Source organism: Macaca thibetana, chromosome 15, assembly GCF_024542745.1.
Source record: "Macaca thibetana thibetana isolate TM-01 chromosome 15, ASM2454274v1, whole genome shotgun sequence".
Classification (NCBI taxonomy): domain Eukaryota; kingdom Metazoa; phylum Chordata; class Mammalia; order Primates; family Cercopithecidae; genus Macaca; species Macaca thibetana.
The window spans coordinates 10032876-10052224 of record NC_065592.1 but is presented as its reverse complement, the minus strand read 5'-3'; the positions used below and the strand labels follow the sequence as shown (position 1 = coordinate 10052224).

The 19349-nt window shown below is 47.5% G+C and overlaps 3 protein-coding genes across 18 annotated transcripts in view; 2 read left to right on the top strand and 1 right to left on the bottom strand.

Annotated features, from left to right (window-relative positions):
* ODF2 (outer dense fiber of sperm tails 2) overlaps positions 1-10050 on the top strand; it is a 45902-nt gene extending 35852 nt beyond the window's left edge. For 12 of the 15 annotated variants that reach the window (XM_050759846.1, XM_050759842.1, XM_050759841.1 and 9 more), the window contains 7 exons: positions 1742-1852; positions 2017-2121; positions 3824-3982; positions 5684-5784; positions 7710-7872; positions 8314-8439; positions 9154-10050. In XM_050759846.1, coding sequence (XP_050615803.1) covers positions 1742-1852; positions 2017-2121; positions 3824-3982; positions 5684-5784; positions 7710-7872; positions 8314-8439; positions 9154-9342 — 954 coding nt within the window. In that variant the 3' untranslated portion in view covers positions 9343-10050. Of the gene's footprint in view, positions 1-1741; positions 1853-2016; positions 2122-3823; positions 4151-5683; positions 5785-7709; positions 7873-8313; positions 8440-9153 lie in introns of those variants that run through there. The other 3 variants (XM_050759852.1, XM_050759855.1, XM_050759853.1) reach the window with 1 other exon arrangement.
* GOLGA2 (golgin A2) overlaps positions 1-19349 on the bottom strand; it is a 434268-nt gene that overhangs the window by 246704 nt on the left and 168215 nt on the right. The gene's annotated exons all lie outside the window — the stretch shown is intronic.
* GLE1 (GLE1 RNA export mediator) overlaps positions 13758-19349 on the top strand; it is a 38469-nt gene continuing 32877 nt past the window's right edge. Inside the window, exons 1-3 of one of the 2 annotated variants that reach the window (XM_050759920.1) lie at positions 13882-13978; positions 14603-14845; positions 18336-18557. In XM_050759920.1, the coding sequence (XP_050615877.1) occupies positions 18354-18557 (204 nt within the window). In that variant the 5' untranslated portion in view covers positions 13882-13978; positions 14603-14845; positions 18336-18353. Of the gene's footprint in view, positions 13979-14602; positions 14846-18335; positions 18558-19349 lie in introns of both variants that reach the window. The other variant, XM_050759919.1, reaches the window with a different exon arrangement.

Here is a 19349-nt window from a genome sequence, read left to right as displayed (position 1 = left end):
ACAGAAACGTGATATAGACGTGAAGATCTCCACTAGCCATGAACATGTATTTTTCTAGATTTTCCCCCAGTACTAACATAATCAAGCACATACACATCCACTCATCCATCCATTATTCTGTCACTTGCTTTTCTGATTTAACCATATTTACAGACATCTGTTAAGGTTGGATTTTTGAGCTTTATCTCTCTTTTAAGTGACTACTACTTATTTTATTCATTTGATACACCATTTTTTATTGTTCCATCTAAGATGAGTATTTGGGTTACAGGAAGACATTTATTTTATTTAAATTTCCCACCTGCATTGTAAGTTCAGAGGACATTTATTGACTTGAGAGAAAATCACAACGTAATTTTTTTTTTTTTTTTTTTTTTTTTGAGACAGAGTCTCACTGTGTCGCCCAGGCTGGAGTGCAGTCGTGCTATCTCGGCTCGCTGCAACCAACCTCCACCTCCCAGGTTCAAGCGATTCTTCTGCCTCAGCCTCCCAAGTAGCTGGGACTACAGGCGCACGCCAGCACATCTGGCTGATTTTTGTATTTTTAGTAGGGACCCGGCTTCACAGGATTAGCCAGGCTGGTCTCGAACTCCTGACCTCGTGGTCCTACCACCTTGGCCTCCCAAAGTGCTGGGATTACAGGCATGAGCCACCACACCCAGCCCACAACATATTGTTAATTTATAAAGTATGTTACGGCTGGACATGGTGGCTCACGCCTATAATCTCAGCACTTTGGGAGGCCAAGGCAGGCAGATCACGTGAGTTCAGGAGTTTGATATCAGCCTGGCCAACATGGTAAAACCCCATCTCTACCAAAAATATAAAAAATTAGCCGGGTGTGGTAGTGTGTGCCTGTAATCCCAGCTACTCAGGAGGCTGAGGCAGGAGAATAGCTTGAACCTGGGAGGTGGAGGTTGCATTGAACTGAGATTGTGTCTTTGCACTCCAGCCTGGGTGACAGAGCGAGACTCCACCTCAAAAATAAATAAACAGCCGGGCGCGGTGGCCCACGCGTGTAATCCCAGCACTTTGGGAGGCGGAGGCGGGTAGATCACAAGGTCAGGAGTTCAAGACGAGCCTGGCCAATATGGTGAAACCCTGTCTCTACTAAAAATATAAAAATTAGCCAGGCGTAGTGGTGGATGCCTGTAGCCCCAGCTACTCGGGAAGCTGAGGCAGGAGAATTGCTTGAACTCTGGGGCAGAGGTTGTAGTGAGCTGAGATCGGGCCACTGCACTCCAGCCTGGGTGACAGAGCGAGACTCTGTCTCATAAATAAATAAATAAATAAATAAATAACAAATTTAAACAAAAAGTATGTTACATGTAACCTGGCAGATCCCATGGCGGGGAAAAAGTATGTTACAATAGCAGTAAGTATAGTATAGTCTCATTCTTTTTGATAGAAACAAAAAAGTTATGCAGCTATAGATGTAAAGCTATATCCCAAGTCATTAAGCATTAGGATTAGTGTGTATTGGTTTTATCTCCATTTTCTTTAATGATTATATATTGCTTTTGGAATAAGAAAAAACAGAAGTAATTTATTTGCATCTCTATTCACCTGAGGTGGTAACATTAGGAGTCTTACCTGTTTCTCGGTGCTTCTCTCAGGCAAAGTGCTTTGTGGGTTAGAGTAGGGGGCCTTTCCTTTGCTGGTTCCTTGGATAGAGTTGAGGGTAGGAGGTCCACCTGTTGCGGAACCTTCCTGTGGGTTACTCATGAGCCATCCCTTCTAGGCCAGCTTTGCTCCAATGGAGGACAAGCTCAACCAGGCACACCTCGAGGTCCAGCAGCTGAAGGCCTCAGTGAAGAACTATGAGGGGATGATTGACAACTATAAGAGTCAGGTAGGCCTCACTGGGGCCCTGGCCCTTCCAAGCAGTGCCCACCCTGCCCCCATCAGACTGGGGGCTCCCTACCAGGCCAATCCCAGAAAGGGTTGGGTATGGAAGATGGTTTTCACCAAAACGTGGCTCTGCCTAAGATGAACCACCGTGTTGTTGGTCCTTAGGTGATGAAGACCAGATTGGAGGCTGATGAAGTAGCTGCCCAGCTAGAACGCTGTGACAAAGAGAACAAGATCCTTAAAGATGAGATGAACAAAGAGATTGAGGCGGTACTGCTTTCCTTCCTTGCTTTCTTCTCCTACCCAATTCCGTATCTAACTCAATGACTGTGAGTGTGTTCCTCTCGTTTGCCTTTGACCCTACCTGATTTGGGCAACAAAGATGAGCTCATTTTCTCATTGGTGGACTGATCTACTCTACCCGTGTCTCTCTCTCCTCTGTCTCTTTCTTGTCTCCTCTCTTCTCTCTCTCATGCTGCTGCTTTGTCTTTTTTTTTTTTTTTCCTCTTGGTTTTCTTCTATCTCCTTTTCAATTTCCTTAAAACAATAACAACAACAAAAACCCTCCTGGCCGGGCGCAGTGGCTCACACCTGTAATCCCAGCACTTTGGGAGACTGAGGCAGGCAGGTCAACTGAGGTCGGGAGTTCAAAACCAGCCTGACCAACATGGCGAAACACCCTGTCTCTACTAAAATACCAAAATTAGCTGAGCATGGTGGCACATGCCTGTAATCCCAACTACTTGGGAGACTGAGGCAGGAGAATCGCTTGCACCCGGGAGGCGGAGGATGCAGTGAGCCGAGATCGTGCCATTGCACTCCAGCCTGGGCAACAGGAGTAAAACTCTGTCTCAAAAAAAAAAAAAAATTCCTGCTTGGAGCATCCAAGTAGACAGAAATCTACAGTTATGCCAGGTCTTTGGCATGCCTATTTCGTTCTACATGGTGTCTTTATTTTGTACCAACCAGAAAATATGTCTCCCATCCTCTTCCCAAAAAGCCTTATTCTTCTGCAGATGGTTTGGCTGATTGGAGCAGGGGGATTATCTTAATGGTTACCTTGGGCTGAGTCCAGGCTCAGCCACTAATTTGTTTCATAATCAGAGAGGAGCAAGTCAAGCTCCTCTCTGATCCTCAGTCTCTATGTTAAGTACAAGGATGGACTGAGACCAGATATTTCTCACCTTTCCCTCTGACCTGTAGCATTGTGACTGCTTTCCTAGGGGCTTTAGAGTTAGACTAGACTTTTTAAATTTTTTTTTTTTTTTGAGACTGAGTCTTGCTGTGTCACCCAGGCTGGAGTGCAGTGGCCCAGGCTGGAGTGCAGTGGCCCAGGCTAGAGTGCAATGGCATGATCTCAGCTCACTGCAACCTCCACTTCCCAGGTTCAAGCGATTCTCCTGCTTCAGTGTCCCAAGTAGCTGGGACTACAGGCATATGCCACCACTCCCAGCTAATTTTTATATTTTTAGTAGAGACGGGGTTTCTCCATGTTGGCCAGCGTGGTGTCAAACTCCTGACCTCAAATGATCTGCCCCCCTTGGCTTTCCAGAGTGCTGAGATTACAGGCGTGAGCCACTGTGCTTGGCTTGGAGTTAGACTAGACTTTAATCCTGTGTTTACCAGTTTGTAGCTGAATGACCTTGGGCAAATGACTTAGCTCTCTTGATCCTTACTATCCTTATATGAGGACAGCATCACCTGTTTTACAGGTTGTCTGAATTAAATGAGCAAGTGTGCAGAGCCCCTGGTGCAATGCCTGGGTCTTGGTGTTTACTGTGTGGTTGCCATTGTTATTGGATAACTAAGTGAATGGCAAGCCACCTGCTCAGTGGCCAGCAGGGAGTGTAGGCCACACTTCTGCTGTGGATTTTGCAGGATCCTCCACTGGGGACTGTGTCAGCCCTGCCCTAACATGTGTACTAGTGGAGCCAGGCCTTTCCCAACTGTGGGTCTTTCCTTCCTGCTTCAGGCACGAAGGCAGTTCCAGTCTCAGCTGGCTGACCTGCAGCAGCTCCCTGACATCCTGAAGATCACGGAGGCGAAGCTGGCTGAGTGCCAAGACCAACTGCAGGGCTATGAGCGGAAGAACATCGACCTCACAGCCATCATATCAGACCTGCGCAGCCGGGTAAGGGACTGGCAGAAAGGGTCCCACGAACTGACCCGAGCAGGGGCCCGCATACCAAGATGAGCTGCACGCCCCCCAAGGGAGGACTACTTCCTTTTTCTTGGCTGCCGCTTTTTAAAAGGAGTGAGCTATCATCAGTGCTGTGAAATAAAAGTCTGGTGTGCCAAATGCCATGTGTTTGCACAAAGTGATTGTAGTTATAGGAGCCGTCACTTGCGTGGAGTCACTGGGCCCTCCTGCTGTTGCCCCCACCCAAGACTGCTGCCTCTGCCTGCCTCTGCCTGTATGCTCTGCTGCTGTCCTCAGCTCCACACCCACAGCTGGGAGGTGCCAGCAGACACCGAGCTGTAGAATTTCTTTTTCTCTTGCTCTTGCTTCAGCTGCTTCTCCTGACTCTTAACATTCACTGCCTGAGATTCTGTCCTGAAAGAAGCAAGCAGTCTCTTTCTCCCAGAAGCAGTCTGTCTCTGGGTTACTAGAACCATGCCTACTGCCTACAGTGTCCAAGAACTTATATACCACCCATTTGCAGCATGACCTTGGGCAAGGCCCCTTCCCCACACTTTTTTTTTTTTTTTTTGAGACGGAGTATCGCTCTGTCGCCTAGGCTGGAGTGCAGTGGCGCGATCTCGGCTTACTGCACGCTCCGCCTCCCAGGTTCACGCCATTCTCCTGCCTTAGCCTCCCGAGTAGCTGGGACTACAGGCGCCCGCCACAACGCCCAGCTAATTTTTTGTATTTTTAGTAGAGACGGGGTTTCACCGTGTTAGCCAGGATGGTCTCCATCTCCTGATCTCGTGATCCGCCCGCCTCAGCCTCCCAAAGTACTAGGATTACAGGTGTGAGCCACCGTGCCCAGCTGGCCCCTTCCCCTCTCCTGACATGTGTACTTGTGATAATTAGAAAAGGAGCTACCATTTTTTGAGCACCTCTTCTGTGTTCCTGCATTCTCTCATTTAATTCCATCAGGAACTTTGTGAGGTGCATGTGTTATTTCCCCCATTTTATAGAAAGCAGCCCAAGGCATAGAGAGAAGTAATTCCCTACCATCACAGAGCTAGTACTTAGTAAGCAGGGATTGGAACCCAGCCAGCTCTGTCCGGTTCCCAACCCCATGTTCTCAGTACTCTAACCTTACAGTGCCTGCCTTCTCCGTTGAACCTGAGCATTCTCCGGGCCTTTTAGCCCTGATAGCTGAGGCTTCTGCATAAAGCAGTCCTCTGGGTCTGGGTACATTCTCAAACTTGCCAACTCAAAAGGATTGACAGATTTCCTGTGGTCTTGCCTGCACTTGTCCCCAGTTAAGAGGAGGTTGAGATCAATAGTACCAGCAACATAACAGGTAAAGCTCTCTGGTTGGTTTGTATGGGCCAGTTAGCCCTGTCAGCTGTTTCTGCCTTCTCATGTCTTTCCTGGATCCTAGCTGGGCCTCTCTGAGTGGCCTCCCCTGATCAAGAAAGCATCTTTGTCATTCTTTAGCATCAAACCTGGTTTCTCCCACTGTGGGGACAGCCTTTTGTCTTTGGAGTTGGGCCTAACCTATCCCTGCTGTCCTTTCTCCTCTAGGTTGTGCATTGAGACTTGGACGCCTGCTGAGGGCACTGTGCCCCTTTCCTGGGTGTGGACAACAGGTCATAGGGAGAGGGGAGGGCTCTAGCGGGAAATTCCTTTGTAAACCAGTCTGTGTTCCTGTCATTTTAGATCGAACACCAGGGGGACAAGCTGGAGATGGCGAGAGAGAAACATCAGGCTTCCCAGAAGGAAAATAAACAGCTGAGTCTGAAGGTGGATGAACTGGAGAGGTTAGAGGCACTTGGTCCCATCTCTGTCCTCTTCCTAGGACCTGAGACTTTCAGCCACTTAGCTGTTTTTTGCTTAGTGTGCGGAAGTGTTTGAGGGACTCAAGGCCCTGGAAGGTACTAGGCAGACCTCAGAGGAAAAGCTGCTTCCTTTTCAGTGGTAAGCATTGTGGGAGAGAGCAAGGGGGCCTCTCAGCCTGGGGAGACACTCCATGACAGCGTGATCAGGATCAGCCCACCTGTAGGCACCACCTGTCCCAAAAGGCATGCCTGGTCCAAGCATGCCAGCAGGGCCCAGTTTGAATGCAGCAGCCAGTATACTGTGGTGGGGCCACTTCCCCACTCTTTTCTGCCCTTTCTTGCCAGTCACCCTTCCAAAGACCTTTCTGATCTGACCCTTCTCTGTTATTTACGGATTGTTGGAGGCAGTCAGAGGTGAAGGGTACAGCTTTGGGAATCAGAAGCCCTGGCCTTGGGGCCCAGCTCTGCCACTTACCGTCATTGTGATCTTGAGCAAATCATTTAATTCCTTTGAAGCTCAATTTCCTCTTTTTGAGGAAAGGATCAAGGTAGAGTTAATTTATCTATATCTATCTGTCTATCTGTCTATCAATCAATCAATCAATCATCTCACTCTGTCACCCAGGCTCCAGTGCAGTGGTGCAATCTCAGCTCACTGCAACCTCGACCTCCTTGGCTCAAGCGATTCTCCTGCCACAACCTCCCAAGTAGCTAGGACTACAGACGTACGCCACCACGCCTGGCTAATTTTTGTATTTTTTGTAGAGAAGGGGTTTTGCCGTGTTGCCCAGGCTGCTCCTGAACTGCTGGGCTCAAGCGATCCACCCACCTAGGCCTCCTAGAGTGCTGGGAGTACAGGCGGGAGCCACCACACCTGGCTGATAATAATCTTTTCATGGTGGTAGTGTGAGTCTTCAATGATACAATCCTGGTAAAGATCTTAGCATGTTACCTGGCATAGAGGAGCGCTCAGTATAGTTTAGCATATGTTATTAGTTAGCTGGTATTATCCCAGTTTTAAATATGAGGAAACTGAGCTTGGGGAGGAGTTAAGTGACTTTCCCAGCATCACACTGTTGGTACCTGGCAAAGCATGACTTAGACCCGTGACTGTCTTCCTTGAGAGCTTATATGAGCATCTGTAAGAGGTGAGCAAGAGTCCCCCAGCCCTGGTCCCAGCCTTAGTTTCAGAGGTGAAGGTGCCTGAGGTCTAGGAGGCCCTAAGTGCCCCAGGGGGCCAGTGCACTTGCAAAGAGGCTACAACCAAGTGGGCTCCTTCCAGGCTCCACCTCTGCTCTGCCCTCCCGGCCTTGGAAATGCAGCTAGATCCTGCAGGCCCTGCAGAGCTCCTTAAATTGGAAGGCATCCTGGAAGTGCACTGAGGACAGTGTGTGTATATCAGGATGGCCACAGCTGCCCTATGGCTGGTCACACAAGATGTTGAGTGGTGTAGCTGAAGTCCCTTTGCTGTGGGAGGCAGCAGTGAACAGCAGAAGTTGAGGGCTTGGGTTTTGGTTACAGACTTGCCAGCTGTGCTGAATTCAGGCCAATGAATTCCCCTCTCTGAGGCTCGGTCTCTTCATCTCTAAAGTGGGGATAATAGTGGTGCCATTTTTCTGAGCTGCAAGTTGCTGTGTTCCATGTGATGCTATCCACACTTAACACAGTCCACGGTCAGTCTCTGCTTGCGTTCCCACCCTTCACTCTGTTCTCTAACCAGTTGCTCCAGCTGCACGGTTCTTTGGCCACCTTGCTGATCTGCAGATTTCTTTGGCTTATTCCTGTGGCTCCTTGGAGATTCTTGGCATGATGAGATCCCCAGTCCAGGAGAGGCTGGCAGCCCCCTGGCGGGGTGGAACATGACAGGTTGGGGTATGCCCAGGATCTGACTGAGTGCTTCCACTTAGGAAACTGGAGGCGACCAGTGCCCAGAATATCGAGTTCCTACAGGTGATTGCCAAGAGGGAGGAGGCAATCCACCAGTCTCAGCTGCGGCTGGAGGAGAAAACACGCGAATGTGGGACCCTGGCAAGGCAGTTGGAGAGCGCCATTGAAGATGCGAGGAGGCAGGTCAGTCCCGATTTCATGAGTGACTAGCTCTGTGACCTTGGACAAATCACCTAACCTCTCAGCCTATTTCTCCATCTGAAAAATGGGCACACAGTTGTACCCGCTTCATGAATTAGTTGTAAGGATCACATTTTCATTGTAGAGGGCTCAGTGCTTGATATCTGATGATTGCTCATTTACTCACTACCCTCTTGAGCCTCACATAGGCTTACCACATCTTTGGTGGTGACTCCTGGAGCATTGGGAAAGGGCAGGCAAAGCTGGGTGGCAGGCATAGTCCCCGTAGTTAGTTCCTGCCCCAACGTTCTAGAGAACACAGTCCACAATGATGTGCAAGTGCTGTCTGCGAGACCAGATAGTGGGAAGGGCCCAGCCTTCTCTTTGCCAAGTGTTCCCCATGTCCAGTAAACCAGCCTCATGTCTGGGCCTTTGAATGTGCAGGTGGAACAAACCAAGGAGCACGCGCTGTCCAAGGAGCGAGCAGCCCAGAACAAAATCCTGGACCTTGAGACTCAGCTGAGCAGAACCAAAACTGAACTGAGCCAGCTGCGACGGAGCCGTGACGATGTGAGTCAGGCTGGTGGGCCGGGCTAGGAGAGTGGGCAGCAAAGCTAGCTTCTGTGGGGCCTGTGGGCCAAGGTGTTTTGTTGTTACTGTTTTTGTGAATATGACATGGTTTCATTTTTCTCCAATCACTTTCCTATCCCGTCAGGATATCCTGGGTAGATATTTATTTATTTAGAGACAGAGTCTCCATGTGTCATGCAGGCTGGAGTGCAGTGGTACGATCTCGGCTCACTGCAACCTGCACCTCCTTGGTTCATATGATCCCCATCCCACCCTCAGACTCCCGAGTAGCCGGGATTACAAGCATGTGCCACCATCCCTGGCTACTTTTTTGTGTGTATTTTTAGTAGAGATGGGGTTTCGCCATGTTGGCCAGGCTGGTCTTCAACTCGTAATCTCAAATGATCTGCCCACCTTGGCCTCCCCAAGTGCTGGGATTACAGGCGTGAGCCACCACACCCGGCCCCATGCTGGTCTTGAACTCCCAGGCTCAGGTGATGATTCTGTCCTGGCCTCCCGAAGTGTTGGTATTATAGGCATGAGGCACTGTGTCTGGCCTTAGAATATTTTCAGAAAGAAACCCCATACCCATTAGAAGTCACTCCGCACTCGCCTCCCCCAACCCCCTGGCAACTCCTAAGAAAGTCCCTATGTCTCCATGGACTTCTATTTTGGACACTGCACAGCAGACCCATGCTGTGTTTCTCCTCATAGGCGGATCGCCGCTACCAGAGCCGGCTGCAAGACCTGAAAGATCGCCTGGAGCAGTCCGAGAGCACCAACCGCAGCATGCAGAACTACGTCCAGTTCCTCAAATCATCATACGCCAACGTGTTTGGGGATGGTCCCTATACCACCTTCCTGACCAGCTCTCCCATCCGCTCCCGATCTCCTCCTGCCTGAGGCCACCTATCAGGGCCTGGAGCCCTGACAGAAGCCGCGGGAACTCCGGAGTTGCCAAGCCATAGCTGGGAAGCCTGGTGGTTTTCCTCTCCCAGTGATAAAATGGGTTCAGGGTCTTGTCCTTAGGTACTAGCTCTAGAAAAGTCCCAGAAGCAGCAGAAGGTGAAGCAGGAAGCACTTGGTTTTCTCCTCCCTGATACAGTCACCTGATGGAAGTTTTAAAATTTCCTCAACAGGCCTTAAGTTTACTACTGCATTAGGGTACCAGATTTTAACTTACCATGACTTTGCTCCCCTCTTTCCTGAGAAAATATTTCCACTGGATTTTTTCCACCAGTCCCCTTACAACCCTCATTGTTTTAGGAATCTCTCTCTCAGGTTTTCTCTGACCTAAACCAGCAGGAGGTCGTCCTGGGCTGTGAGCACCATCACTTGCTTTTTTTTTTTTTCCTGATTTCACAAGTGTGGTGTTTTCCCAATGCTCCCTTCCCAAGCTCAGTGCAAACCTCTCACTCCCAAGTTTCTTTGAGGCCACTTGCCCCCAAGCACTTCAAAGTAGACCCTCGAGGGCTTGTGTCTATTTGGCCTTTTACAAGTGTAATGCCAATTTCATTGATTTTTGTTTCTTTTTGCCTGGTTTGTATCTCCAGAATGCATTTATTCTTGAAATATTTGTGTGATTTTACAAAAAGCTTTTATAATCAGTTATTTAAGGCTCCATTTGATGATTTCCTTTACCCAGCCACTCCTCATCCCTCGTCTAAAAAATGATTAAGTAAAATGCTGCATGAGAGCCAGCAGACATTTTTAAAGTACTTGGTGCCTGAAACATCGGGCTTTCATTTCATTTTAGCTCAGGTTGGTGCTTTCACATTATAATCAGTGAACTGTCAGGAGGGAACAAACTGTAAGAAGGATCGCTTGGTGTTTTAGGGTAGATCACTTCAGCTGTTAGGAAGAGGATGGGATAGTGTACAATATATATTTTTAAAATGTGAATTGGTTTCTGAATAAGAATCTGGGCCATTTTTGTTCACCATTTTTGTTCGTACCGTGCTAACCTCTGCCCTTCTGATTCTAGCTAGTATTAGCCTGGCTGGTCCAGTCTTCTCACCTCTCAGCCACTCTAACTCAACTCTAGAGAATTTCTTCTGTGTTCTTTTTTCTTCTGGAGACAGGGTCTCTGTCACCCACACTGAGTGCAATAGCGGGAACATGGCTCACTGCAGCCTTGACTTCCCTAGCTCAAGCAATCCTCCCACCTCAGTCTCCACAGTAGCTGAGAGCACAAGTGTATGCCACCATGCCCAACTAATTTTACTATTTTTTGTAGAGACAGATGTCACCACATTGCCCAGGTTGGTCTTGAATTCCTGGGCTCAAGCGAACGTTTCACTTTGGCCCCCCAAAGTGCTGGGATTAGAGGTGTGAGCCACTGCACCCAGCCTTCTCTGTGTTCTTGAACCCACCTAGGCACCTGGATTTCAAAGACCAGAAATCTCTTTTCTCCACCAAATTTTGAGGATATTTATAGTTTCCAGCTTTCAGATTTTCCAACAAAGGTAGTTCTAGCTACTATTGCCAAAAAACCAAGCTCATTTTCACACTCTTAACGTAAATGGACATGAACTTATAATAGGTGAAAGGCCTTCCCAAGAAAGGACAATTGACAGACTTCCATCAACATGTATATATATCTGTATAACTCATTATTATTTTTGCCAAACTAAAGAAAACCCCAGTGCAGGGCACTGCTCTGTAACTCTGGTGTGAGCAACACCTCTCTTGGAGTCCCTTGCTGGGACTCTTCCAACAATTTTTCTTTTTAAAATATTTTTATTACAAGAAGTCCAGGGAATTTTAAAAAACTCAGAAAATGAAAAATGTTCACATTGCTCGTACTCCAGAGAGAATCTTTCCTATCTCAAACTGAGATCTCACGAGGTGGTGGACAATGGAAGGGTCAGAAAGTCTGGGGTCCCGGTTAGAGCCATCTCTGGACAACTGTGACTCATTCTATTTTTATTGAGATATAATTCACATAAAATTCACTCCTTTTATTTTTCTGAAACAGGGTCTCCCTCTGTCATCCAAGCTGGTGCAGTGGCATAATCATGGCTCACTACAGCCTCAACCTCCTGAGTTTAAGGGATCCTCCTGCCTCAGCCTTCTGAGTAGCTGGGACCACAGGTGCACACCACCATGCCTGGCTAATTTTTGATTTTTTTTTGGTAGAGGCAGGTCTCATCATGTTGCCCAGGTTGGTCTCAGACTCCTGGGCTCAAGTAATCCTACCTTGGCCTCCCAAACTGCTGGAATTACGAGCATCAGCCACTATACCTGGCCTAGAGTTCACCCTTTTAAAGTGTATATATAGGCTAAGCATGGTCACTCACACCTGTAATCCCAGCACTTTGGGAGGCCGAGGTGGGTGGATCACCTGAGGTCAGGAGTTTGAGACCAGCCTGGCCAACATGGTGAAACCCTGTCTCTACTAAAAATACAAAAACTAGCCGGGAGTGGTGGTGGACGCCTGTAGTCCCAGCTACTTGAGAGGCTGAAGCAGGAGAATCACTTGAACCCAGGAAGTGGAGGTTGCAGTGATCCAAGATCACGCCACTGCACTCTTGCCTGGGCAACGTGGTGAGATTCTGTCTCGAAAAGATAAAGTGTATATATAATTCAGTGGTTTGTGGTATATTCACCAAGTTGTGCAGCCATCACCATTATCTAATTCTAGACCTAGTTTTTTCTTTTTTCGAAATGGAGTCTCACTCCGTCACCCAGGCTGCAGTGCAGTGGCACCATCTCGGCTCACTGCAGCCTCTGCCTCCCAGGTTCAAGGGATCCTCCTGCATCAGCCTCTGGGACTATAGGTGCATGGCACTGTGCCCGGCTAATTTTTGTATTTTTTGTAGAGACAGGGTTTTGCCATGTTGCCCAGGCTCGTCTCAAACTCATGACCTCAGGTGATCCGCCTGCCTGGGCCTTCCCAAGTGCTGGGATTACAGTTGTGAGCCACCGCGCCCAGCCAACCAATTTCATCACTCCCAAAAAGAAACCCCATACCCATTAGCAGTCAGTCCCCATTCCCCTCCCGCAGCCCCTGGCAACTAGTCATAAAGCTTCTCTGGCTCTATAGATTTGTCTCTTCTGGACATTTCACATAAATGGAATTGTCTAACGTGACCATTCATGACTGGCTTATCTCAGCATAATGCTTTCAAGATTGATGTTTCAGTGTACCATCAGTACTTTATTTTTATGGCCAAATAACATTCCATTATGTAGATAGTGTTTCCTCCTGCCAAACAGGGCTGGTTGGGACTCCAAAGAAGCACTATGGCCTGGCACAGTGGCTCATGCCTGTAATCCCAGTGCTTTGGGAGGTCGAGGTGGGTGGATCAGCTGAGGTCAGGAGTTTGACACCAGCCTGACCAACGTGGTGAAACCCCATCTCTGCTAAAAATACAAAAATTAGCTGGGCGTGGTGGCAGGCGCCTGTAGTCCCAGCTACACGGGAAGCTGAGGCAGGAGAATCGCTTGAACCCAGGAGGCGGAGCTTGCAGTGAGCCGAGATGGAGCCACTACTCCAGCCTGGGGGACAAAGCAAGACTCTGTCTCAAAAAAGGAGCACTAAACCCAAAACATTTATTAGGGAAACTTACAGAGTGGGCTGCAGCAATTCTTGCGACGGATAGCGAGAGAGAAGAGGTGTTTCACCTAGGTACATCCCCAGGGAGGGGTCAGGGTGTGGAGTTTATATGAGGGTTTATGGAATTTGGCTAAAGGCAGGGGTCAGTTTCAGCGTTTTGGGCAACAACTTAGATATCCTTATTAGTGCCTGGGGATATGCAAGGCCCGTATTTGGTTCCAAGTCTGCAGGAAAAAACTTGCAACTGGCTGGGTCACAGGGCGATCAAGGCACTCTGATACTTGGTCAGTGCACAGAAAGCGGGGAACTCGGGAACTGCACACATAGTGCTATATTTTATTTATCCATTCACCAATGGATGGACATTTGGGTTGCTTTCACTTTTTGGCTATTATGAATAACACTGCTTGTGAACATTCATGGACAAGTTTTTGTATATGCATAGGTTTCATTTCTTTGGTGTATTTTTTTATACATATATTTACCTAGGAGAATTGCTGGGTCAAATGGTAATTGTTTAACCTTTTGAGGAACTGCCAGACTGTCTTCCACAGCAGGTGCTTCATTTTACATTCCCATGAGCAGCGTATGAGGATTCCAGTTTCTGCACATTCTCAAGGCACATACCAATTTTCTGCAGCCCCGGGGATTGGGAGCTGGTGCTTACCTCCGCAGAACTTGCAGTCACAGGCAATTCCTGCGCGCAGGCGCACTGGCGGGAGGGCGGGAGCGTTGCCGGAGGCGGGGCACACAGCCGTTAGGGGCGGGGCTGTGTTGCGCTCGCGCCCCGGAAGCGGAAGCCTGAGAGGCCTTCCCGGCGGCTGATTCGAGGGCTTGTTTGGTCAGAAGCGGCGCCTCAGAGAAGCTGGCCAGCGTCCTACCATGCCGTCTGAGGGTCGCTGCTGGGAGACCTTGCAGGCTCTACGCAGTTCCGACAAAGGTCGCCTTTGCTACTACCGCGACTGGCTGCTGCGGGGCGAGGTGAGCGGTGGCCTCGGAGGACGTAGGCCCTTCCGGCCGCTCGCGACCGAACCCTTCTCCTCCCTAGCCCTTGGCACGTTCTGCTTCCGGGAACCCGTGCAGCCTCACAACCTGCATTTATTTCTTGACTTCTGTATGTACATCCTTCTGTCCTGGGGTTTCTGTCCTCTCCAGCCTATTTTAGCGTTTCGGGGAGCTCCCCTGACTTCACAGGTGCCCCGCGCTCTGAAGGCTTCATTGCTACCCTCCGCCAGTTGGGCGCCTTCTCCGCTCTGCTGTTGTCAAAGCAATCTTGGCCCAGGCTCAGTTAACTTACTGCGTGTCTCATGTGCTGGGAGCTCTAGATTTTGCGACGAACGATTGACACGACCTAATCCGTTGCTGCCAGTGAAATAACCAAATTTCTAGATTGATTTGGCAGACCTGGAAAGTGAATGGGGGCGTGGTCACTGTACCTAGTGTTTGCAAAGCTCTACACTAGAAGTGGAGGGATGTGGAGAGTTAAGGCAGAGCTCCCATTCCCGAGTCGCTGCTAGTTAGCTACAGATAAGACGTTGTTCTGCATCCTCAGACTTCTTGGGAAACAATCCTAAAATATTCTCCTGTCTTTTATGTTGTTGACAGTTTTGAAAAATACAGACCTTACATTCTGTAGGTTGACTGCCAGCATAGGTGCTTTCAAACCACCAGACCAAGGTTAAGCAGTCTTGGCAGGAATACTACAGAAATGATGCCATGGCTTTCTCAGGAGGCACACAGATGTCAACCCATCCCAACACTGGTGATGCTAATCTTGATCACCTGGTTACGTTGTTATCTGCCTGGTCTTTCCGTTTAAATTCGTCATTTTTCCCTTAGTAATTATTGGTAAGTATTGTGGAGATTACACCAGTATCCTTTTTCTGGGCAAACCTTCATCCTCCATGGCTTTAGCATTCACTGATGTTTTCCACATGAATCGATCACCTCTATGACGTTGCCAGATCCTGTTTCTTTATATCCACTATTCCTTCTGCATTTGTTAGTTGGCGTTCCACCGTCAGGAGATGCTTTCTTTTCTCTGTTGTTTAGTTATATTGGTATGGACTCATGGATTTCTGTTTTATTCAGTGAGTTGTAATCCATTACTTTTATTATTTATTTTATTTTAAATATCCCAGATTTTGTAAGCTTGTATCAAAATATCACAGGCAAGGCTGGGCGTGGTGGCTCAGGCCCCTAATCCTAGCACTTTGGGAGGCCGAGGGGGATGGATCACTTGAGGTCAAGAGTTCGAGACCAGCCTAGCCAACATGGTGAAACCCCATCTCTACTGAAAATAAAAAAATTAGTCGAGCATGGTGGTGCATGCCTGTAATCCCAGCTACTCCAGAGACTGAGGCATGAGAATTGCTTGAACCCGGGAGGCAGAGATTGCAGTGAGCCGAGATTGTGCTGCTGCACTCAAGCCTGGGCAACAGAGTGAGACTGTGTCTCAAAAAAAAAAAGTAACGTTGTAAATATGTACAACGATTATGTATTCATAAGAATTAAAAAGAAAAATGTCCCAGATTTGGCTACTGGGCGACTCATTAAGTTGGCTCCTGTGTTCCTTTGACATGTTTCCATCTTTCATTGACATTTCTTTACTTTTTGGCACAAAAAGGTGTCCCAGGTGCAAGTTTCCCTGTCTCAACCCTGGAATCAGCTATTTCTCCAAAGAGGCTGATTCTTTTGAAGTGGAGGGTGGTGCTGTATTTACAGACCAAGTTCTGGGAGTTTAGTATGTTGAGATTCTTGATTGGGTACCATTGCTTCTAGGCCTTCTCAGTAGATAGAGCTAGGAAATAATACATCTCTAAATATGTACACATATCACCACATACACATTTATGTATTATCTATAACTATTTGTGTGTACATATATATTATAAAACCATGACTTCATACTGATAAATGCCACTTCCAACCCAGCACTTCACATTTCTTTCTATCTAATCTTACCCCATCCATCTTTGTAAATATGTTACCTAGCAGTGAGAAGTTTGGCTTCTGTTATTCTCAATATGTTTACTTATTTGCTCAATCAGTTTACTTTAGCTCGTTGTAGCAATCTCCCAACTACTCTGGTTTTTTCATTTATTTATTATATCATACGTAATCAGTACTTATTTTCTCATACAAAGATGTTCCAGGCTCATCTTATATTTTTCTACCTCCAACTCTGGAACTTACCTTTTCTGCAGAGACCCCTGGTTTCCTTTGATTTAAAATTATATTTACAAACCAAGATCTGGTACTAGATATGATCATTATTACTACTAAGGATGTATACACACATATCCATATCTATTTCCATTTTTAAAAAAATTATTAGGCTGGGTGTGGTGACTCATGCCCATAATCCCAACACTTTGGGAGGCTGAGGCGGGACGATTACTTGAGGCCAGTTCAAGCTGGGCCAGGCTTGGTGTCTCAAACCTGCAGTCCCAGCACTTTGGTAAGCCAAGGTGGGCAGATCACTTGAGCCCAGAAGTTCGAGACCAGCCTGGGCAACGTGGAGAAACCTCACCACTACAAAAAATACAAAAAAATTAACCAGGTGTGCCGGGTGTGGTGGCTCATGCCTGTAATCCCAGCACTTTGGGAGGCCGAGGAGGGCGGATCACCTGAGGTCAGGAGTTGGAGACCAGCCTGACCAACATGGAGAAACCCCGTCTCTACTAAAAATACAAAATTAGCTGGGCATGGTAGTGCATGCCTGTAATCCCAGCTACTTGGGAGGCTGAGATAGGAGAATCGCTTGAACCTGGGAGGCGGAGTTTGCGGTGAGCCGAGATTGCACCGTTGCACTCCAGCCTGGGCAACAAGAGCGAAACTCCATCTCAAAAAAAAAAAAAAACCAGGTGTGGTGGTGGGTGCCTATAGTCCCTGCTCCTTGAGAGGCTGAGGTGGGAGTATTACCTGAGCATGAAATTTGAGGCTGCATGATCCGTGATCGTGCCACTGCACTCCAGCCTGGGAAACAGAATGAGACCCTGTCTCAAAAAAAAAAAAAAAAAAGAAAAAAGAATGGCTGGGCGTGGTGGCTCACGCCTGTAATCCCAGCACTTTGGGAGGCTGAGGTGGGCGGATCACCTGAGGTCAGGAGTTCGAGACCAGCCTGGCCAATGTGATGAAACCCCGTCTCTAATTTTTGTAATAATACAAAAATTAGCTGGGTGTGGTGGTGGGTGCTAGTAATCCCAACTGCTGGGGAGGCTGAAACAGGAGAATTGCTTGAACCTGGGCGGTGGAGGTGGCAATGAGCTGAGATCGTGCCACTGCACTCCAGCCTGGGTGAAAGAGCAAGACTCCATCTCAAAAAAAAAAAAAAAAAAAAAAAAAAAAAAAAGGCTGGGCGCAGGGTGGCTCACGCCTGTAATCCCAGTACTTTGGGAGGCCAAGGCAGGTGGATTTCCTGAGGTCAAGAGTTCGAGACCAGCCTGACCAACATGGAAAAACCCTGTATCTTCTAAAAGTACAAAATTAGCCAGGCATGGTGGCGTGTGTCTGTAATCCCAGCTACTCGGGAGTCTGAGGCAGGAGAATCACTTGAACCTGGGAGGCAGGGGAGGCGGAGGTTGCGGTGAGCCATGATCATGCCATTGCACTCCAGCCTGAGCAACAGGAGCGAAACTCCATCTCAAAAAAAAAAAAAAAAAGACCAGCCTGGGCAACATACCAAGACTCCATCTCTACAAAAAATGAAAAAATAATTAGCTGAATATATTAGCGCATGCCTGTACTCTCAGCTGCTGGGGAGACTGGTCGAGGTGGGAGGATAGCTTGAGCCCAGGAGGTCAGGCTACAGGGAGCCATAATTGGGTCACTGCACTCCAGCCTGGGTAACAGTGAGACCCTGTCTCAAAAGTAATTAATTTCAAAAATGAAAAAATATGTACATCTAGGTTTGTGTAAGTATGCTTTACCATGTTCGCACAATGACAAGGTCACCTAACACCATGTTTCTCAGAACTTACCCCCATTATTAAGTGACTGACATTCTACTGATTGTGTATACAGTAGCTTACTTCAGAATTCCTCTTGTGTTCTGTTCAGTGCTTTAGATTGTTTTCACGTACACTTTAATGGCAATCTGTGCATTGTCCCTTTTTCTGTAGTTAAGTTATTTAGTCTGATTTTCATTAGAAGGATAGTAGTCAAGGTCATTATCAAGAAACCACTGTACTTTCTTTTCATCTGATTGTTAAAACATTACTTTGGGTCTTTGATGTTTATTTATTTAGGCCTTCTTAGATGTTCAGTAAGGCATGTAGTGGATTATACTGAGATCAGTTGACATGCAAATTGAGCTTAACCCTCTTCTCCTCTCTAGGATGTTTTAGAAGAATGTATGTCTCTTCCCAAGCTATCTTCTTATTCTGGATGGGTGGTAGAGCACGTCCTACCCCATATGCAGGAGAACCAACCTCTTTCTGAGACTTTGCCATCCTCTGTGTCGGCTTCAGCCCTAGACCAACCCTCGTTTGTTCCCAAATCTCCTGACACAAGCTCCGCCTTTTCCCCAGCCTCCCCTGCAACACCAGATGGAACCAAGGTAAGGTTGTGATCAGCTTAAGACAAAAGACATGGTGGCTGCAAAGTCAAAATGTTTAATATTGTCATATGACAGTGCCCATGCCCTGGGGAAAATAATGATTGCTCATTGTTGTAGCTGTTTGTAGAGACCATGTTGACAGCATCATTCAGTGTTCTCTTTAGACAGTCCCAGAGGGAGAAAAATCCCCTCTATTCTTAGTACCCAGAATAGTATAACTAATTTCATGAGCAATTGGATTCTTTTTTTTTTCTGATGAACGCTGCATCTGTTTAACTGATATGGTCTCCCTTTTTGTGTTATCTGCTGGAAGAAGGCTTACAGTGAAATGTATACCTGCTCTTAAAGTTTACATGTCTTCTCTGATTGGTTCTGTAGGAGATTTTACACTATTCCTGGTTCTGTTTTGTCCCTGCCTTTGTTTTTTTGTTATTTCTCCCACTTAAAAATGCTGAACTGGGGCCATTTCCTCTCAGAAGTCCCCTCTCTCTCACTAGAGAGAGAACTGTTTTCCTTTCTCTTAATCTTGCCTATTAAACCTCCACTCTTAAACTCAAAAAAAAAAAAAGTTAAATGGAACCCAACACAGTGGCTCATGTCCATAATTCCAGTGCTTTGGAAGGCCAAGACAAGAGGATTGCTTGAGCCCAGGAGTTCAAGACCAGCCAGGGCAACATAGTGAGACCTTGTCTCTCCAAAAAACTTAAAAATTTGCTAGGCATGGTGGCTCGAGCTTGTAGTCCTAGCTACTTAGGACGTTGAGATGGGAGGATCACTTGAGCCTAGGAGTTT